Source organism: Rhodnius prolixus, unplaced genomic scaffold, assembly GCF_049639745.1.
Source record: "Rhodnius prolixus isolate KJV_2025 unplaced genomic scaffold, Rpr scaffold_30, whole genome shotgun sequence".
Classification (NCBI taxonomy): Eukaryota; Metazoa; Arthropoda; class Insecta; order Hemiptera; family Reduviidae; genus Rhodnius; species Rhodnius prolixus.
Genome location: NW_027411638.1, coordinates 179533 through 199245, shown reverse-complemented (window position 1 = coordinate 199245; position 19713 = coordinate 179533). Strand labels below are relative to the sequence as shown.

The 19713-nt window shown below is 32.6% G+C and overlaps 2 protein-coding genes across 4 annotated transcripts in view; both read left to right on the top strand.

The window, feature by feature from the left end:
* Nucleotides 1-148: 148 nt before the first annotated feature.
* On the top strand, nt 149-7386 carry LOC141462284 (uncharacterized). The gene is made up of 4 exons (XM_074143989.1): nt 149-2408; nt 3073-4679; nt 5962-6179; nt 7258-7386. The coding sequence occupies exons 1-4, from the start codon at nt 2356-2358 to the stop codon at nt 7384-7386; spliced, it is 2007 nt and encodes a 668-aa protein (XP_074000090.1). The 5' UTR covers nt 149-2355.
* Nucleotides 7387-7641: 255 nt separating this feature from the next.
* The window catches only part of LOC141462324 (uncharacterized), a 67493-nt gene continuing 55421 nt past the window's right edge, over nt 7642-19713 (top strand). For all 3 annotated transcript variants that reach the window (XM_074144084.1, XM_074144085.1, XM_074144083.1), the window contains exons 1-7: nt 7642-12434; nt 13123-13319; nt 13993-14218; nt 14755-14928; nt 16734-17021; nt 17442-17720; nt 18343-18687. In XM_074144084.1, coding sequence (XP_074000185.1) covers nt 7692-12434; nt 13123-13319; nt 13993-14218; nt 14755-14928; nt 16734-17021; nt 17442-17720; nt 18343-18687 — 6252 coding nt within the window. In that variant the 5' untranslated portion in view covers nt 7642-7691. The remainder of the gene's footprint in view (nt 12435-13122; nt 13320-13992; nt 14219-14754; nt 14929-16733; nt 17022-17441; nt 17721-18342; nt 18688-19713) is intronic.

Sequence of the window (19713 nt, the reverse complement as noted above, 5' to 3'; positions counted from 1 at the left end):
TCTTTCCTTATCCTTTCTTCTTCCTTTTTTTCCTTCATTCATATTTCGTTATGATTATTGAGTAAAACAAACAAATTTATGTACACAGTTTTAAAATACATCCTCAAATGAACATCTTTAAATCTAAGGTATCCAAACCTTAATTGTAAGACTGGTATCAGGTTCAAGTTTGGCTAGGGTAGGCGATTTCTTATATGATTCCTTATAAACCTAATCTTCGTTTCTGCAAAGGCAATGCAATAACTTCATAAATTGGAGTTTGCTATTAATCAAACTGATTATTCCGTAATTGGATGGAATATTCTACATGACCAAGAAAAGTATTTCTCAGTTGCGTTTCATAAAAATAACACCTTGATTTTTAAAATACAGATTTAATAACTTCCTCCTAATGTTTGGCTTATTAAATTTATTACCTCTGAATAAAATAAACATTATCTTGGTGACCTTTACTTTTTTCGTAATCTTATGGGGATTGTGGGAAATGGAACAAGGCAGCATGAAAACTCAAATGACTCATTCAATCGAAATGTTAAATTCGTTGATGCTAAACGTTAAATGAGTATAGCACCCGCAGAGTGTTCCATAAGGAAACAAAGCAATGTTGAGGAATCATTGCTTGTCTGACATATTGCAGTCCACGTATAACCTAAAAAAATTTCAACCCTCAATATCTTCTCAATTAATGGATCCGTAAGCAAAAAAACTATACCCTGCAACTGAGTAAAGTATAGTGCATAAGAGAAAAAAAAATCATACTAATATGTTGTTTACAAAGTGAAATACAAAGGGCACAATTTCAGAACAAGTTATGACCCCAAAAAATTCCAACTCTCAATATCTTCTCAATTTATGAATCTGTACTCAATTAAACTATACTCTGTAACTGAGTATAGTATAGCATATAAGTGAACTCTATAACTCGCACTGATAGTTGTTTGCAATTGAGATATAGCAGCGCAATTTCAGAGCAAGTTATGATCTAAAAAAAATTCAACTCTCAATATCTTCTCAAATAATGGATCCATACACAAAAAAATTATACCCTATAACTGGGTAAAGTATAGTGTATAAGAGAAAAAATGCATACTAATATGTTGTTTACAAAGGAAGATACAAAAGGGAAAATTTCAGAACAAGTTATGACCCAAGAAAAATTCAACTCTCAATATCTTTTCAAATAATGGATCCGTACACAAAAAAAATTATACCCTATAACTGGGTAAATTATAGTGTATAAGAGAAAAAAAAATTTGCATACTAATACGTTGTTTACAAAGGGAGATACAAGGGGCACAATTTCAGAACAAGTTATGAACAAAAAAAAAATCAACTCTATATCTTCCCAATTAATGGATCTGTACACAAATAAACTATACTCTGCAACTGAGTAAAGTATAGCATATAAGTGAACAGAATTCTATAACTCGCACTAATATGTTGTTTGCAATTGAGATATAGCAGCGCAATTTCAGAGCAAGTTTAACCCCCAAAAAAAATCAACTCTCAATTTCTCAAATAATGGATCCATTCACAAAACAATTATACCCTATAACTGGGTAAAGTATAGTGTATAAGAGAGAAAAAAAAATTGCATACTAATACGTTGTTTACAAAGGGAGATACAAGGGGCACAATTTCAGAACAAGTTATGAACAAAAAAAAAATCAACTCAATATCTTCTCAACTTATGGATCAGAACACAAAAAAAATATACTTTGTAACTGAGTGATGTATAGTGTATAAGAGGTTTCATATCATCTAAGTACTTTAAAATTTTCACTAATATTTTTTAGAGTTTATTAGCTGTCAAAGACCGTTATGTTGGCCGTTTTTATCAGTAGGATATTTTTGTTCAATGAAGGGTAGCGCACCATTCCATTTAGGTTGATTACATTAGGACGGTATCAAAATATTAATGCACATGTTTTTAATGTAATGCTTTAAACAGTTCAAAAATTCAAAACAGGATTGAATTCACTTATACTACAGATATTTCAAGTTTAAAATTTCAAACTCTGTGATTATAAATATAATAATAAAAATTGTGTGCTTCTAATTTTGAAAATAAATTTTAGGTTCAAGTTGTATATAAAAATAATAAAAAAAATTATTGATACTAATTAAGTTTAATTAAAATTTCGAGCTCTGAAATTATTATAATTATAATAATAAAATTAAATGATTCTCTAAAAATTAATTAAAAAAAAAAAATAGGAATGTCAGTCTATTTCTATGGTTACACAATATTTTCTGTGAGAAAAATTGTTAAAAAGTTTAAAATATTGTTTAAATAAATTTGCAAATGAAAGATTTATTAGTTGTTTGAAAATCCTAATACCAGAAAAAAGTGAAATGGCTTTCAAGAAATTGTTGAAAGGAACACATCCTCCTGTGAGTTGTATAAGGTAAGTTTTAATACAAGTAATGTTCTTTAAATGCTTCCCTTATTAGGTCATAGAATTGTTAATTTCTTTAATGTGTGAGATAATTTTATAGATGTACTTCCTCTAATTACTTGCTTAGCACGAACTTAGGGATTCAATCAATTTACATGCCTTCAGCTTTAGTCTCTTATACGGGAATGTATATACTTAAAATAAGAATGTCGTATTACTACACTCGTATTACTGCCTTTCCTACATTTCACTTTTCTCAACAGTTTTTAACCACTTGCTTTTCTCTTGCTCAACACTAATCCGAGGGATTAATAATAAAATGCTACAGAAACTAAAGAAAGAAGGGAAATAGAAGTAGACTAACAATGTCTAAAACTTTTACATACGTCATAACTGAATTTAAATACATCCATCCAAAGATCTTTCACGGAAAATCATAAAACTCTAAAAAAGTTAATGCTTTTATTTGAAACATTTCTTGATGGGGAAACTCATTTCATTGGTTACACTATCTTCTACTTACACAATATGGCAAATCTACTATTTATTTTAATATTAAGAAGCATAAAAATATTAAGTTATAAATTTATATTTTCTGATATAATTATTAAGAAACGTCTTGTCTAGAGAGAAAAAAAAGAATAATGATGGTTTTCGCCTTGTTTCCTTGCAGTTGGGATGATAAGAAAATGAGTCTGAAATGTGAAGAAGCAAATGTTTTTAAGTGGCTACTTCCTATAACATTCACTGAATACAATGTAAAACCAATAGAAGTACCACGTTGTCCTATTTGTGGACTAATATTCGAAGGATATTATTTTTTAACACGATCTTTAAACAATGTGTATTTTGTGTCTTCATATTTATTGGAATATTGTAAATTTTGTGGGGAGATGATATTTTTCAAAGAAAATCGTGCCGCACTAGATGAATGCCATTGTTTCTGTTGTGATGGAGATGCGACTATACCCTTTGGTAGTAAACATACATGCAAAAGATGCAGCTATCGTCATGTGATGAAAAAAATACCTGCTGAAACAGTTCACTGCACTTGTTGTCTAACTTCGAAAAGAAAACAAATTGTAAAAGAATTTAATTGCATGAAAGGGATCTGTGGTATGGACTTAGAAGTGGGATTCAATGATTTGGTAAGGAGAAAACTTTATAATAGGAATATTGAAAAAATTTCTGATGAAGAATTAATAGCTGATGAGGATATAGAACGGCGCCAGGACAAATTTAGACTTGATCTGTGCATATTAGACATAGGAAAAGAAGAACCAGATTATATTGAAGATGATGTGCTAACAGAATCAAGTCCATATCAGTATTCATCACTTTTTCTTACTCTATCAGACGATAGGGAAGGAGAAAAATGTGAATATAATATTTTTGAAGCTCTGAAAAAACTGTATGACGAGAGTGATAGTGAAGAAAGTGATGATAATGATGCGAGTAAAGAGAGTGATGTTGGAGAGAGTTATTATAGTGATGGTAGTGAAGAACATGATCATGCTGAAAAGAGGTCCACAGGCGATTTAGGAGAATCATTATCAGAATTCAGCGAGGAGTGGTCCGAGAGCGGTGACACTTCTGTAAAAGGAGGCAGTTACTCTAGTGTGTCTATTGATAGTTTATCATATCTAGGTAAGATACGGCATAAAAAAAGTTGGAGTTACCCATCTGATTATGAGGAAAAGGAAGTTGACTACGATATATTTGAAAAATTATACGCATTCCACTTGAAAGAAGTAAGACAGACTAAAATGAAAATGTTTCCATTGAAAGAAAATTTTCCTGAAATGATAAAAATCGATGAAGATGGCAAATTTAGTATTGTCCAAAGAAAAGGATTTATGACTTTGAAAAAAAATTTAACACCTCTAGAAGTTACAATGAACATTTGCACATCTAAAATGTTAGCACCTCAAGACGTATACGATAAAATAAAAAAATCTGAGTATCGATTCGATGTTGTAAAAAACAAACAAATAGAACTTAATTTACTTATAGAGAAACCATTAGTGAAATACCCGAAGTGTATTTCGAAAGAATTTGATTTTTTAAAAGGTATGAAACGCATAGATAGCGAAACAGAGCGGCGAAAGGAATGCAAAATGTTAGCGGATGAGATTGTCATGAAACTGAAATGCTGTCCACGTTTTGTGGTTCAAAATTCTTCAGAACGGTGCTCCGCTTGTATTGAGAAAAGATTAGCATATGTACCACCGAACATTACCAACGAGAAATTAAGAACATTTCCTCAACTTATGGAACCATGTAATTTTTTGCTTTTTTTTTTTTCCTTTTATTTTATCACATTTATGAATTTTCTCTTTCTTCATAGAGGAAGTCCTGCATTCATTCCATTTTGAATATTCAAGGGAAATACAAATTTGGAGGTCCCTGAGTACTACAGAAAAGTGATCCTTACACATTAGTCTCATTCTCTTATACAACATGTATATTTCTGTCGGTGGTGAACATAATTCAAAAGCGGAAAATGGAAAAAATTCTTTCAAATTTTAAATACACACGCTTCCGTTCCACAGCTTCCTCTCCTTCTCACGCTTCTCGGGCGTCTGGTCAACCTACCTCACGCACATCGCTCCTTGCACCAAAGGGTAAGTACCTCCCGCTTTTCTCTTCTACATTCATTTCATTATTTCATTGTCCTAGTTTAAAGATATTTCAAACAGCGCCCCCTTGGGCACCTACCGCTCTTATTTCGAGCCCCTGCATCTGGATTTGGGCGTATTCACTTATATAATATTATCGAGGATGAGTGGATCTCCTAGGTCCTGTGGTGTTCAAAACACTATATTCTTTGTTCCTCTGGGTGTGACCGTCCTCCAGTCAGTATATGAGAGGTACCCGGAAAAGGGCTGGTTTTTACCGATGATCATCCTATTCCGGAAGTAGTGAAACGATAACTGACTTTTTAATCATCCTCCAACTTTGATTTAGAAATACCAACCGATCTAGCGGTTGTGAAGCTTTTGCAGGATTTAAGTCTAAAGCTAGTGGTTCGCTAGTGTGCTCACAGTCTGCTACCTTGGTAGTCTGCAGTAATCGGCCGACCGACAATGCTCTTATCAAAATTGTAGAGAAGAAGAGGAAGTGCTAGTTTGCAATGGCTTCACTGTAGTATTTTGAGGATTCTAGCAAATGTTAATGCAGACTCATTGGCCAAGAAAATGGTAGAATAAGCGTGGCTTCATCTGCGGTTCAATTTTATTTATTTTATTTTTTTTAATTACTGACGTGAAATTATTGTATTTATTCACATATGGTGCTCAAAATTGAACTACTCTTTGAAGGGTTATAATACAGCCATCTATATACACAATATATATGTTAGATTAATAAAATATCTTTGTAAAACAAATTGTGACAAATATGTGTGGGTTACAAAAATATAGTACAAAAAACTGCAATATTACAAAAGTAGTCATCTAGCATCTTAAAGATGAATGGTAGCTAAGGCCATACCTAACTCAACAGTTTATATGAGAACAAATCAGCAATTAACATTTCACTGATAATTTTTATTACGTTTTAGGTTTGGTTACAATTAAAAAATATTCTGATAAACAGGAAGAAATAAATGGAAAAGAATATTTACTGGAATGGCAGTTTCTGAATGCTGAGGACCACTTGAGAATTGCTATCACTAATTTAAGAGAAATATGGTTACCTAAAATCCTGAGTGGTTTGAGAAAAGCGAATTTAATTAATAAAAAATTGTTAGCCTACCCCTCAGAATGTACAATATTTAAGGTATGCTAATTTTTAACAGAAAAATGACAGTAGAGTTTTTTTTTTTGTCGTGGAACCGGCTAATAGGGATAACCATTCCTTGGTAAATTAACCCCCTTCTCCTCAACGCCATTTCCAGATACCCTAAAGAAGGTATCCCCAAATGAAGAAGACTGTGGGTCCTAGGAAGTTTTTTTTTTAATAAGTGCGCATTAAGCAGGTGGTCTATGGTTTTGTTACAGGATCAGATCGAGGTTTCATGTGGCTGTCGAAGTTATTATTTATTTCGGAGAGTTGACATTGAGGTATTGAAGTTGTATGCAGACGGTCAACAGATACCGTCGAAATGTCAATTATGTTCAGTCCTTGCTTCTGCAAATTCTTTACAATTTAGTAGCTAGTATAGACCACCAGGAGCTAGATATAAAGCTTGGCCTGTTTAGCGACAAAGAGCGTATCATTTGTTACCGTGATTGGAGAGCATTCGCAAAATATAGTTACGGCATGTATCGCTAGAGTGCATTTTTCAGAATTTAATTTTAAGGTTTTTGAGAATTTTATCGAAGAGGCCCTCAAGATATCTTGGCATAATATTTGATGTGGCCAATTTATAATGAAACCAGTCTCCTTTATTTGATACACAAGAAAAAATTATCTATGGAGTGTCCTGAGTGCCGTAAACTGAATTATAAAACGGAAATAGAACTTCTCTGGTTAATAGTAGCGCGGCTCCTGACCTAATCCGCCAGTTTCTACCTGTTACGATTTGTGGAAGTTCTACTTCATCCTTAGTTCTGAAAGACAATTGTACGTTCAGCAATTTAATGTTTAAAAAAAAAAGTTTGTCAATAATTTTAATAATTGCAATTGGAATAAGACGTGAAAGAAAGAAGACACCAGATTTACAAACATTGCATAGTGAGTACGGAATATATCTCCTGCTTAATTTGTTACCTTGTTTCTCTGATGGGTTGGAAACCACCAAGCATTCATTTCATTTTATTACTCTCGAAATAACCGCTGATTTTCGCCACAGTATTTATAAATTAGCAATATGGTCATTCACTTATTATTTTCATTATAATGTGCAATTTTCCAGGCGAAGCAAATCGTTTCAGGCGAAAATGATTCACGGAGAGCCTATATAATTCAGCAGCTAGAATATCACGACACAGAAAATAAGTTCGGTGATAGGATTTTGGTAGAAGAAGATGAGGTAAGGAGCTAATGTTTTTAGGGCTCTTTTTCCATAATTAGATTTTCAAAACTCCTAAGTACACTAAAAAACCTATCCAAGAACAAAATTTCACTTTCTTAACTCGTCTTGAGAATATTTTGATTAAAAATATAGAAAGGAAATAAACTTTTAGTCAATATTGTGTGATTTAAGAAAATAACTAGGTAAATTGTATTAAGAGAAATTCTTATTAAAAGTGTTTTAATCAATATTTTTGTTTATGGCAGGAGATTTTACACAATTTAGAAGAGAAGGAAGCATGGATTGTTAAAGCAGGCGACAAAGCTATCTGCGATATGGGCGTCGATTTTAGTGGTCAACGGATAGATCGCAAGGATGCTTATTATGAATTGAATGCATTGCACGATCGCATGAATATTTTAAACTTGCAACAGGAGTTAAAGGATGAAGCATTAGCAGAAATGTCCTTTACAAAAGTTCCTTATGCAGAACAGCACTCTGAAGAAGAAAATCCCCGCCAAGGGCCTTCATGTTGTAATAAGAAACGGAATGTTGTAATTAAGAACAATATCTTAAACTTTCTATCAAATCGTAATAAATTAAATTATAAGAAAGACCACAATTATCCATTAATTGAAAATACAAGAAATTGTTTGGAATTGTGTGAACGTTGTCAACCATATACAAATAGATTTTGCTTCAATCTACCAGCTTCGCCAAGTACAATATCCTTTGAACATAATATAAAAAATTGGCTCGCTGGAAAACCAAAGAAAACTTTCCATTATGTTTCGAAATTGAAATTGTACAGGGAATTATCAATTCCTGTATTGGACGAAGTGAATTATAGGATGAAGGAACTATTTGATTTCGATCCAATAGAATTAAGGTGGCAAACTGTTAATCGGCCAGTCTCAATCTTTCATCTACTTCCACACACGAATGTCTCAATGTACGATAGTGAAGAGTTCCACGATATCATCGCAAAACCTTACAGGCGAATACTAGCTACAATATTTAGAAATCGTAAACTAGATATGGAATTGCCCAGTGAATATTATAAAAGAAAGCGATCCAATAATTTATTAGTGACGAATACTCAGCTTAGATTGAAAGATTTCAACTTCATAATGCAGCAAAATGATGAAATCGGTGGCCCAATAGAAAGTAAAGTTTACAGAGAATATTATGCATATAAAGAGGAATTATGTCGTTATGCCACCCTGAGGAAAATTTACAACGTTATGAAGAAGGTAAAAGTAGGGAGCAAATTGAGAAAACTGGCCCGTGGTAAATCATTAATTCGCAAAAGTTTGAAAATCTATTCAGCCTATCTTAAATTCATGACTGGCATACAGATGGTATATCACGACAGATCTATTAATAAGAAACTACTTTTATTGAAACAAAGAAATTGGATGCCACTTAAAGAAATTATTAGAAAAAGAATTCGCCAAATGAAAGCTTTATACGATTACGAGACAGAAGAAGAGAAAGATGGCTCATTCACTGAGAAAAATGGCTCTTGCACTGAAAAAGATGACTGTTGCGTTGAGAAAGATGGCTCTCACATTGAGAAAGATAGCTCTTACACCGAAGAAGTCGGCTCTTACGTTGAGAACGATGGCTCTTACATCGAAGAAGTTGGCTCTTACGTTGAAGAAGATGGCTCTCACATTGAGGAAGATGACTCTGACATTAAGGAAGATGATTGTTGCATTGAGGAATATGGCTCTCACATTAAGAAAGATGGCTCTCACATTGAGGAAGAAGAGCAATGTGAAATACACAGAGTTCATCATGACGCCCTTTTAATAGCTCTAGGAGTTGCCGATCCAAGATTTTTAAAGAAATTAAAATATGATCCTTCCCTATTAGCAGCAATAATTAAAATGAAAAAAAGATTGGGAGAAAAATACACTTTCGTCCCATCTAAAACATCACCCGCACCACAAAAAGAATCAAGCATTCTGGATAGCACAACAAAACTAAATTTTGATTTTGATAATACATGTAACGCAAGAACAATACTTGATGATTATCATGCAATCCCTGAACCTAAAATTATTCAGACGTATGAACAGGAAGCTTTAAGATCAAAAGCTAGGTCAGTTTTTCTTGATAGTTGTGGTGAAGGTGGTACGGCATGGACAAAAGATGAATTCCGTAGAGATTCAAAATATCTAAGAGGGATTGTATTAAGAGATAAAAAATTGAAAGAAATATTTTTAGAGGTTTCACAAAAATTACGTAATTTAAAACCAGGTGAAATACCATATGCAACTGATCTTGATATTGAAAGCGAAAGTGACTATACACAAAGTGTACCAACACAATTATCAGCTAAAACTAGAACAAGATTGGAATCAACTACTACAGTAAAATTAGCAGCTGAAATAAAGCGTAAACCCAGTGGGCCTGAAAATGAGTGTTCAAGTATGAAATCCATGGAAACAGTAAGCAACATAAGTTTCCTTACACCAGGTACGGAAGATTTAGAAAAAATACCTTGTTATAAATTATTTCATAATGTAAAAAAAAACGAAGTATATAATAAGTGGGACGCACTTCGTAGGAAATCTTACGACGTTGCAACATATAAGAATCCATTATTTAAAGAATATAGTTACCTAGTGACAAGTAAAAATTTTAAATCATTTGTGGATTGGTTATCTGATATGGTTAGTCAGGAGCAAAATATAAATGTTACTGCTCCCTCTGGCAAAAAACCGGTTGCTAAACGAGAAAACATTTTACGCAAGGAAGTTGCGCAAACTAAATTTAAGCAGTTATCCCAAGATTCAATTGAAGAAGTAACAAATGGAAGGAAATTGACAAGACACAAAAGTAGTATAAGAGAACGAAAAGTCATAGAATTAAACAAGAAGAAATTGGAGGCAACAAATAAAGCTTGCTTTACTGCTATTGTACGAAACCAAAATAAAGCATCAAATAAACTGGCTCCAACTCAGAGAAATAATAAATTAAATAATATTTCATATAACAAAAAGAATCTGAAATTAGCGCATGAACAGGAACCATGTGCATCTACAGGTTTGGCACTACATAGCCAAAAAACATCGAGAAATTCAGATAATAGTAATTATAAAAAACAATTTAAAAGTCCGGCAGATACGGAACGACATCTAATAGCGGCACTAAATGAATGCTCAGTATTACAAGACATAAAAATAAAACATCTGCTTAAACTAAGAGAAAAAAATACAGGGAACTGTAAAAAAAGAGAAAATCCAGTGAGTTGGAATGAAAGTGAAGGGCGACATTTAAGCGAACTTTCCAGGAACCAACGTTATAAAAAAGTTAGAGTAAATAGACGACAATCTGATGGCACCAAGCGAAAATTAGAAGACCATTCTAGAGAACAATATAATAGTAATAAGAAAGCTACGATAAATAATCAAAAGAAAACTGTTGATGTCGGACACAGTAATTCTGAAAAGGTAACTCTAAAAAAAGGACTTAAAAATTGTATGGATGGTAGGAACGTGCAACACAAACAACAATCGAATGCATCTACTCAGGTGGCCATATTCAACCAGAAAACTTCAAATACAGTAGAAGTTAATCATGTAAAGAGAACATTGAATAATGAGCAGAGTATTAAGAATATAGAAATGCAACACAAAGTACCTCCAAACGCAACCACTCAGATGGCGAAATTTAAGCAAATTGCGCCAAGAAATTTTCACATTAATTCATTACAGAAAACATTTAATAATAAGCAAAGTACTGTGACAAAAACAATAACTCCACGTAAGGAATCCATAGCAAGTGGGAGTATAGAAATAAGCCATAAACATCAACTTAGAGCATTCAAAGATTTGATCAATCTACGGAATAAGAAGATCAACGTAAATATTCGCAAGAAATCTGACGATGATAAAAAGAGGCTGACAGGTGAGCAATGCGATAAGAAATCAAGGGTAAACAATTATATGAAATATGGTGCAAGAAAAAAGCTAGAGTCGATTGAATCTTTAATGGAGCAACGTAATAAGAAGTCAAGCGGAAATAGCCACGGGGAACATGCTACGATTAAAAAACTTCAATTAGGTGGTGATAGCGGGGCGAGATGTGATATGAAGTCAAGTGAAAATAAACACAAGAAATATGCTAAGGTTAAAAAGTCGCAATCAGTTGGAAATTCCGAGGAGCAATGTGATAAGGAGTGTGTGGTTAATAGTGAGCGAAGTAATAACATTGTAAAAAAAACAATTTCAAATGTAATCAAATATTATGAAAAACGCAAAAAGAAGACAGAAAGTAAGTCTACTAATGTGAATAAAGCCTCAAAAAATAATACTATTCGAAATGTTAGTCGTGTGGGCGAAAAACCACGTACAGTGAATACCTACTTGAATGTTTTTAAAGAAAACAAAGAAGACTCCGCGAAATTGAAACAAAGCGATATGAATAAATTTCGTGATTCACTTAGAGGGAAAAAGGTGAATAAAGATGACTTCATTATTGGGCAATTAGAAAATGTCATCCAAGAATTGAACCGTAAACTCGATGATTTGAATTGCGTTAAGCCAAATCCTATATATTTAAAATACATTCAGTTACATCATGCCCAAGTTCAATTGCGCAATCGTTATAGATTTGCCATAAAAGTAAAAAAAATGAAAAGGGTAACCAGTAAATGCTCTCTGAAAAGGGTGATGACGATAAATTTATTCAATAAAAACGATGACGAAAAGGAAGACTGTAAAAGGAACTATGAAGGAGTAAACTATTCAACCCGTGCAAACTGCATTCTGCCAAACTTAGTTGCTCCAAACTTACCGTTTACTAATGTTGAACATAAAGTCATCAGTGGAAGCCATTATATCTGTGAAGACCAAACGTTTTTGAATGAAATGCGAGAAAAGAAGCGTAAAAGGATAATTAACGAAAAGTTAGATCCAAACATTATAAGAAAATTACAGATTTCAGCTTTAAAACATTTCTACAGAATGTTAGAAAATAAATGGATAGTACATTCCGAATGTATCCATTATATAAATTTGGTTCGTGGAATAACAGATGCCTTATCAACGGTTTTTCCAGCAGTAAAAGTAAGTAATAACAGAAGGAATTAGATAAGTCTGAATTATACACGGAGTTCTTTCGGCACGGTCTTTTTACACACTCTAGAACTTTATTTCAGTTATTATCTAGGTATACCAGACACTGACTACCGTTTATAACTGCAGTCGAAGTAGTTAAGCATTAAGCATGCTGTTTCGGTTCTTGCATTGCATTTTCGCATAATTTTTCCACTACTTTCATCCTAATTGTATCACTTGGTCTTTATTCAAGACAGTAACCATTTCTTTCTGATTTCTGATAACACTGGACATACAACACTCAGGTGAATCATATCAGAAGGCGTAGAGCCGGCTTCTTCACTCTCGTTAAAACTTGCTATTTAACATTTAAAGTTCACCCTCTTGTTTTCGTCTTTCATCTTGAAATTGACTGAGACCAGTAAAGTAATTGTTTCGTTTCAACTCCGACTGCAGCTCCTTGTACAACCGATAGACCTAAACTGGCCATTAGTCATAAAAAACTTGTCTCAGTTATAAGTTTGTAGATCATTGTACCAAAAAAAAAAAAAAAAAAATCAATTAATACCTACCACATTTCGAATTTTAATAAAAATACTATGTTTTATTTTAATAAATTGATAAACTGTCTTTTGCTTAACACATCTTTACTGGAATGTTATATGTTGTGACAATGATATAGTAAATTTTGTTCCAGGAATCTAAAAATGAACTTATAAGGCTAATAGGTATAGACGATACATACTTTTCAAAGCATGTTTCTTCCAATTGCCTGTGCATTAATGAGAAATCGATTTTTGGTTCCTCTTCGTCCGGGGAATCCGCTTCATCTAGTTCTGCAAGCATTGAAAGTTACGATCGATTCATAAAGAAAATGGGGAATATTTCCAAAAAGTAAGAACATCTCGAATTAACAGTACCTTAAGTCAGCATTATATTCTAAAACTTGATGTCAAAATATGTCAAGTATGAAATAATATTTCTTTCATAATAACCAAATCCAGAAATACTGGCCAAAGGCTTCCCGAAAAAGGATGAGATGTCAATTATCTTGGTTGTGAATTTGAAAAAAATACTACCAAATATTCATATTAGATTATGTAAATATTCATATTTATACTTATTGAATCCAGCTGCTGCCCCTTTAGATTTTCTCTACCTAGGAGCTTCTTACAGCTCACTCCCAGTGATGTCTGTAACGAGAAAGCACTGTCCGCACCCGGCAGTGCACTGATAAAAGCTCCAAGCGCCAATAACCTCAGATGTTGACGCACCTTAAATTAAAAAAAAAATCTGTTACCCTTGGCAGTATAACCAAACTTTTTCTAGGTTGAGATACTTAGAATAACTAAATGCTTTTGCGTTGGAGGAATTTTTGGGAGATTATTATAAACAAGTGATAATGTATTCTTGAGAGCCAGGCTGTGTGCCCTTGGGTTTGACCGATTGGAGATCCAAATTCTAATAGAGCAGACCAGATTGGATTGCTTAGAGGAATAATTGGGTTAGGTTACACGCCGGTATAGGTACTGATTTATTATTTATAGTGATTTTTTAATTATTTTAGACGTTCTCATACAATAACTCAATCAGAGTTAGTTAAATCTATGGAAGCGCTTAGAATGATGAGAAGAGATCGTTTACGAAGAACTGCAAAGCTGACAAGGAAGTATGCAAAGAGATTGTGTGCTGAAAATCCGTATGCAGATTTCAACGAAGCATTAGTTCAAATTATGCTGCAAAATAGGCCGAAGAGATATTACGATAAATCGGAAGAGAGTAATTTTAAAAAGGTTAGAAACACGAGTGAATTAAATGTTTTATTTCAGCGTAATTTACACTTAGCAGTTATAAAGATGGTAAAAATAGTAAAGTAAACACCTATTTTTTCAGGGGAATTGTAACATCCAACTAACTTCTAATCAGAATTCCAAAAATGAAAACCTACTTCCCATTTTTTCTTAATTTTTAATAAAAAAAAAAAAAGGGCTAAATTAAGAATAAGTTTTAAACAAAAAAGTTGAACCCTTTGATGATGAAATTCTAACAAATCTTTTTGGCTGTCGTATTAGTATAGCTGACAAGTTCATGAGTCCTCAGGAACTGAGGTTTAATGACTTTTCGCCCATGCCAGCAGACTTGCAAAGAGTAAGGCGTGCTGGTACATAATTATCTTGAGCCATACTTTTCAAAATTTGTATACTTTTGCCCCTAAACACACAAAGAAAAAAATTCTTTGTAATTTCATATTAATTTCCCAAAAAGTTTATTAAATATTATATATTATTTATTGATATCTTAATTAAATTTTAAATTTATACTGTTACAGTATTTTAACATGTATAAGCCTAAAAAACAAGATTATTGCGTCAGAATCACTAAATATTTTGAAATAACGGATAGACATGAAGTTAAATTAATATTTAAGGTCCTACCAGAATGTTATGATTTCAGTGGTGATCTAGCCGGATTATATACTGACGATTTAATGCGCCCATCGCCGGTAAACTAATGTTTTTATTTAACCTTAATATAATTTTCAAAGAAAAACTATTTTAAGTTCCTATAACTTAATATCTGGTGTATGTAGGATTTGGCTGTAGTCTTAGAGTTACAAACGCACAAAATACTTTTTAAGAACAACTTTACTTAAAGGAACATTTTTACAGTTAACTCTAAACCGAGATGATAAGGGTCTCTTGCTTGGTGTAGTGTCTATATAGATATCTATACAACCACATATTGCTCCTCAAATAGATCTGGAATTAGAGTATTTGGGCTGACAGTGTGAGTAGTAGTAAAAAAAAAAAAAAAATAAAAAAAAAAATAAATAACTTTATTGCTTATAAGTTTACAACTTTTTGTAAATGAAGTTCACAAACAACATACAATAATAAGGGCTAAATTTAAATTGCTGTTCATATTTACACAATTACCAGTGCAGATATGCAAGCAGCGCCAAGTTGAATTTAAAGAACTAGTTCCCCCTTATCACAATTATTGTGTTCCTAAAAAGCAGCAACATATCAAAACAACCCCTTGCCTTGATAAATTTTATTCTGTTTTCAGAACTTTAAAACCATTCAATTCCCACTTAGATCGCTTAATCTAATGTAAACAAATCCTAATTAGGTAATGGCCTATTTTTTGCAAGCGGGGCTTAACGTCCAACTACCAACTAGGGATTCGAACTGGGGATCTCCCACTCACGAAGCCACGCTCTTGACCCTTAGTCCAACACCCGCCCCAAATCTTATGTTATAACATAAATGTTACTAAGTGCACTGAGCAAGTAGTGGATCATTCTTTCTAGTGGCATTTTGCTTGTGTTTTTTTTGTTGTAATTGTATATGTGACCGCAACTAATAAATCAAGCAAACAACCTATCAATCTATTTCGCCCATTACACATAAGCACTAAGTTTTGCTAAGATGTGGCCAGCAATTAAACTTATTATTATTAGCTGTTCTATAATTCTCATTACAGACATTATCCTAAATTATAATTATCAGTTCTCTCATGTAATCATTCAAGTGCTCGAGTAAACCAGCACTTTAATTTTTTCTTTTATTATTATATTAGCAGACATCTCTTTTCACCTTATTTCACCTGCTAAAAGTGGACCGCTTTCTATCATTTTTAGGCAAGTAGCCTGTATCAGGGGTACCAATAATTATTGCCACTGGGTTGCATATTTTTTTTTATTGACCCCCATAACCTAAACCAACTTTTTATTTCTCAATCAAAAGCGATGCAGAGGATTGTCGTTTCTTTTCAACAATCTACTCACCACGAGAATTTCACAATTTATAAAATTAATATTTCTAAGAAGAACATTACCACTTTTAGTTATTTAACACTTTCTATGAAACTTGGCCCTCTGCATCCTGTGGCGTACAAAATCTTTTTAATTTCCTAATTTAACAGGAATAATCGTTTCATTTCGATCGTTAATTGCGACTCATTTAAGGAGTCTTGCTCCTTCTTCAATTGTCTTAAGATTGATACGCTCAAGAATTCTTTAACTCACATTTTTTATTCAAGGCCTATATAAAAATACACTGAATAAAAAATAATCGATGTCCAACTACTCAAAGATGACTAAGTTCACTTACTAGCATAATATGTATATAACAAAAGATTGCAATACTCGTCCAATAAACATTAAAATTTAATTTTCCCCAAAAGAGAAAAAACATACACATATATATTCAAACAATATTGCTTCATTTAAAAATAAGTTCAGTTGAAACTATTCGCTTTTTCTTCTTGCAGTCTCTAAAATAAATCACATTAATTTATTTACAGAAATTAATCTCAAACTTGTATAAGAAAGAAGGAATACAAAATATGAAAAAAAGATTTGAGAATATGCATCTTCGTAACAGATTTAAGATGAGAAATGAAGCCATTTTTGTAAAAAAAAAATTTTATAACAATGCAATTAAATTTGGGAAAAAAATGTTACATTATGCACGTTCAACATATAGCGTTTCAAATCAGCCAAAGACTGGTTTTCTTCCAATGAAAAGCATCCTAAAATACAGCATGGGAATATTTGAAAAAAATAGAATTAAGTGTGCCAAGTTAAAAAAGGTTAGTGATGCTAAAAATATAGACAATTATTATGGAATTCTGGTTGTTTCTTAAATTAATCTGTTATTATTATTATTTTTAAAGGTTTAATTTATCACATGTTGAAAGTGACAAATTTCAATGTTTTAAATTAATCCATTGTTGCTAATTATTGCTATTAATCGAAAACCAAGTTCATATAATTAATTTATTATCTTAATTGGAGTTCATCACTTGCTTGTCCGCCATGTAGCTATTTCATTTAATAAAATTAGCGTAATATATATTTAATTAGTAGACTAGGATTAAGCACAGAGAGACATCTGTTCACAGGCCATAACAATTAGGCATTTAAGCCAACCGATCCCGGTTACACGCTTAGGGCCTCTCCACGGCCATGGTAGAGTTTCTTATTATTAAAAAAGAAATTTACTGTTTCAGAAAGTTTTTCGTAAACTTTTGAAATCCAAGAAGCGCCAACAACAAGATGAAGAAGTTGTATCGCAGTATCCAGTGAAACAAGTAAATTCTAGTGAATTTATTATTGGACAAGATTTTTTCATGAAACCGACAGAAATATTCAACAAATGTTTACCAATTCATGTGTGTTCCAGCAATTTATGCATGTGCATAAATGTGCCTGTGCTGCAGAATTATGTGAAAGAGGTGTATATTATGGTACAGAAACGAAAACACTTCCTAAAGGAACAATACAACTTGGTAAATATTTCATTTAATTATCTTAAAAGCAGCGTAACGTCCGTTAAATCTCCGAAAAAATGTTTCAAGTAGGAGTGATATTTAGGGTTTGTGCTAACAATTTCAATTTCTTAAAGAAGCAATCCCAGTGGGTCGATTTCAAACAAAACTTATCGTACCCTAGTGCTGTACGGGTATGTTCCTAGACATAATTTAGGCATTCGAACGGATATAGCATTCTAGATTGCTGTGGATGCTTGATAGAATCCTTTCTTTGACTTATTAAACAATCCATAGATTCTTTCTATACACAACCGCTTTCTCTGCGTCGGCTCACGCTCTTTCTATGCTATTACATTCTAGTCTAGACCAACGCCGGCATTCCTCAAAGAAGTGTACTTGCACGACTCCTATACATATTCTACACAGCATATATTTCATCTCATCCAGAAACAACCCATGAACACATCTAATCTAATAAATATAACTTTAATTTGAAACTTTTCGGTAAAAATTAATTTTAGAGAGGTATTTTTAGGGTGTTGTGGTGGGCACGTCACGCTTTCATAAATTTAGTTAAAAAAAAGTTAAATAATGTCGATAAATATGTACTTATCTACTGAATATACAATTTCTGTTGCAGTCTGGACACAGTTTACTGTTACTCAACCATTACATTCGACATAGAAGCTTAGTACTCGACTATTGTATTAATACAAATCGAATTTTCGAAGTAAGAAATAACAAAGTTTTACAGAAGTTAAAGGAAGAAAAGAAAGTCTTATTTAAACTGCTGCATGAAGCTGAAATTATAAATTCAATTTATGAGATGCGTATAACTTCGGTAGAAAAGAAATTATACTTATTGGGTAATTTTATGTTCCGAATGGAGGCGTTCATTATAGGTGGCACTGATTTCAGAAAAATTTTAATTAGTGAAATTACAAACATGTTTATTGGAGAAGATCTGGCGGAGTTATTGTACCAGGTACTTAAAACTAAAGTTACTTCGTTGCAAAATTTGTGCGTTAAAACAGTTTGTTTTAAGCAGATGTAAATATAAGTTGCAAATCATTCTCACGCTTTTGCTGATTGCAATAATGCTAAATTAAAGTTTTATTATTAAATTTGAAAGTGTACCCCATGCAAATGTAGGTGATAGTGAAATAGTATGGCAAGAAAGCCTAAGCCTTATGACTGAAAATGTAATTGATTGTGGTTGTCGAACAATCTGGGTAATTTTACAGGTTGCGTCCGTATCGTCAGGAATTACAATTTATCTTAAGCTAACCTTTAAACTTGTACAAATATCGCCCTTTATCACAATTAAATCAAAACCCAATTTTTGTAGCGATTTTAAGTAAGGCACTTCCTATTGTATTTTGTTACTTCCGTTTTTTAGAGTTATTGTATTTTTTACTTCCGTTTTATTAAAAAATAAATGATCAAAAGTAAAATGGTTACTTTTCTTTGCGATCCTTCTCGAAATACGAGTAAATTAATAATTTGATAAGTATCAGTGAAAAGTCGGTTATGCAACTTTGCAGTTTTCTTTTCTGCATTTACATCCCTCTGTTCGGCATAGGGTTTTATTAAAAACAAAAACATTCATATGGTCTTGAAATTCAAATAATTATCATCGACAGGCGAAAGACGATTTAACCTCGGTACTTCTTAAATCTTCGCATCATAAAGACGTTTTTTAACAACATAAGTCATAACAATTCATTTTTGCTTCATTCAGTTGTTAAGATTACTCGTACAAAAATAGGGCATCTATTCTATTTAGTACGAGGCACCGAATTAGATGCCCCAACGAATAGAGCTGTTACAACTGTGCAAAGTTTGTGTTGAACTATAGGCGTATAGTATAAGTTAATTTAAGCATTTTGCTATACTATGACAAATAGCAAAGGCCTCCCACAGGACAAATTGAAACCCTATTCATAGCCCTAATGTAATGATCCCCAACACTCATATTTACGTAAAAAAAATTGCAAGAAATCCTTATAAA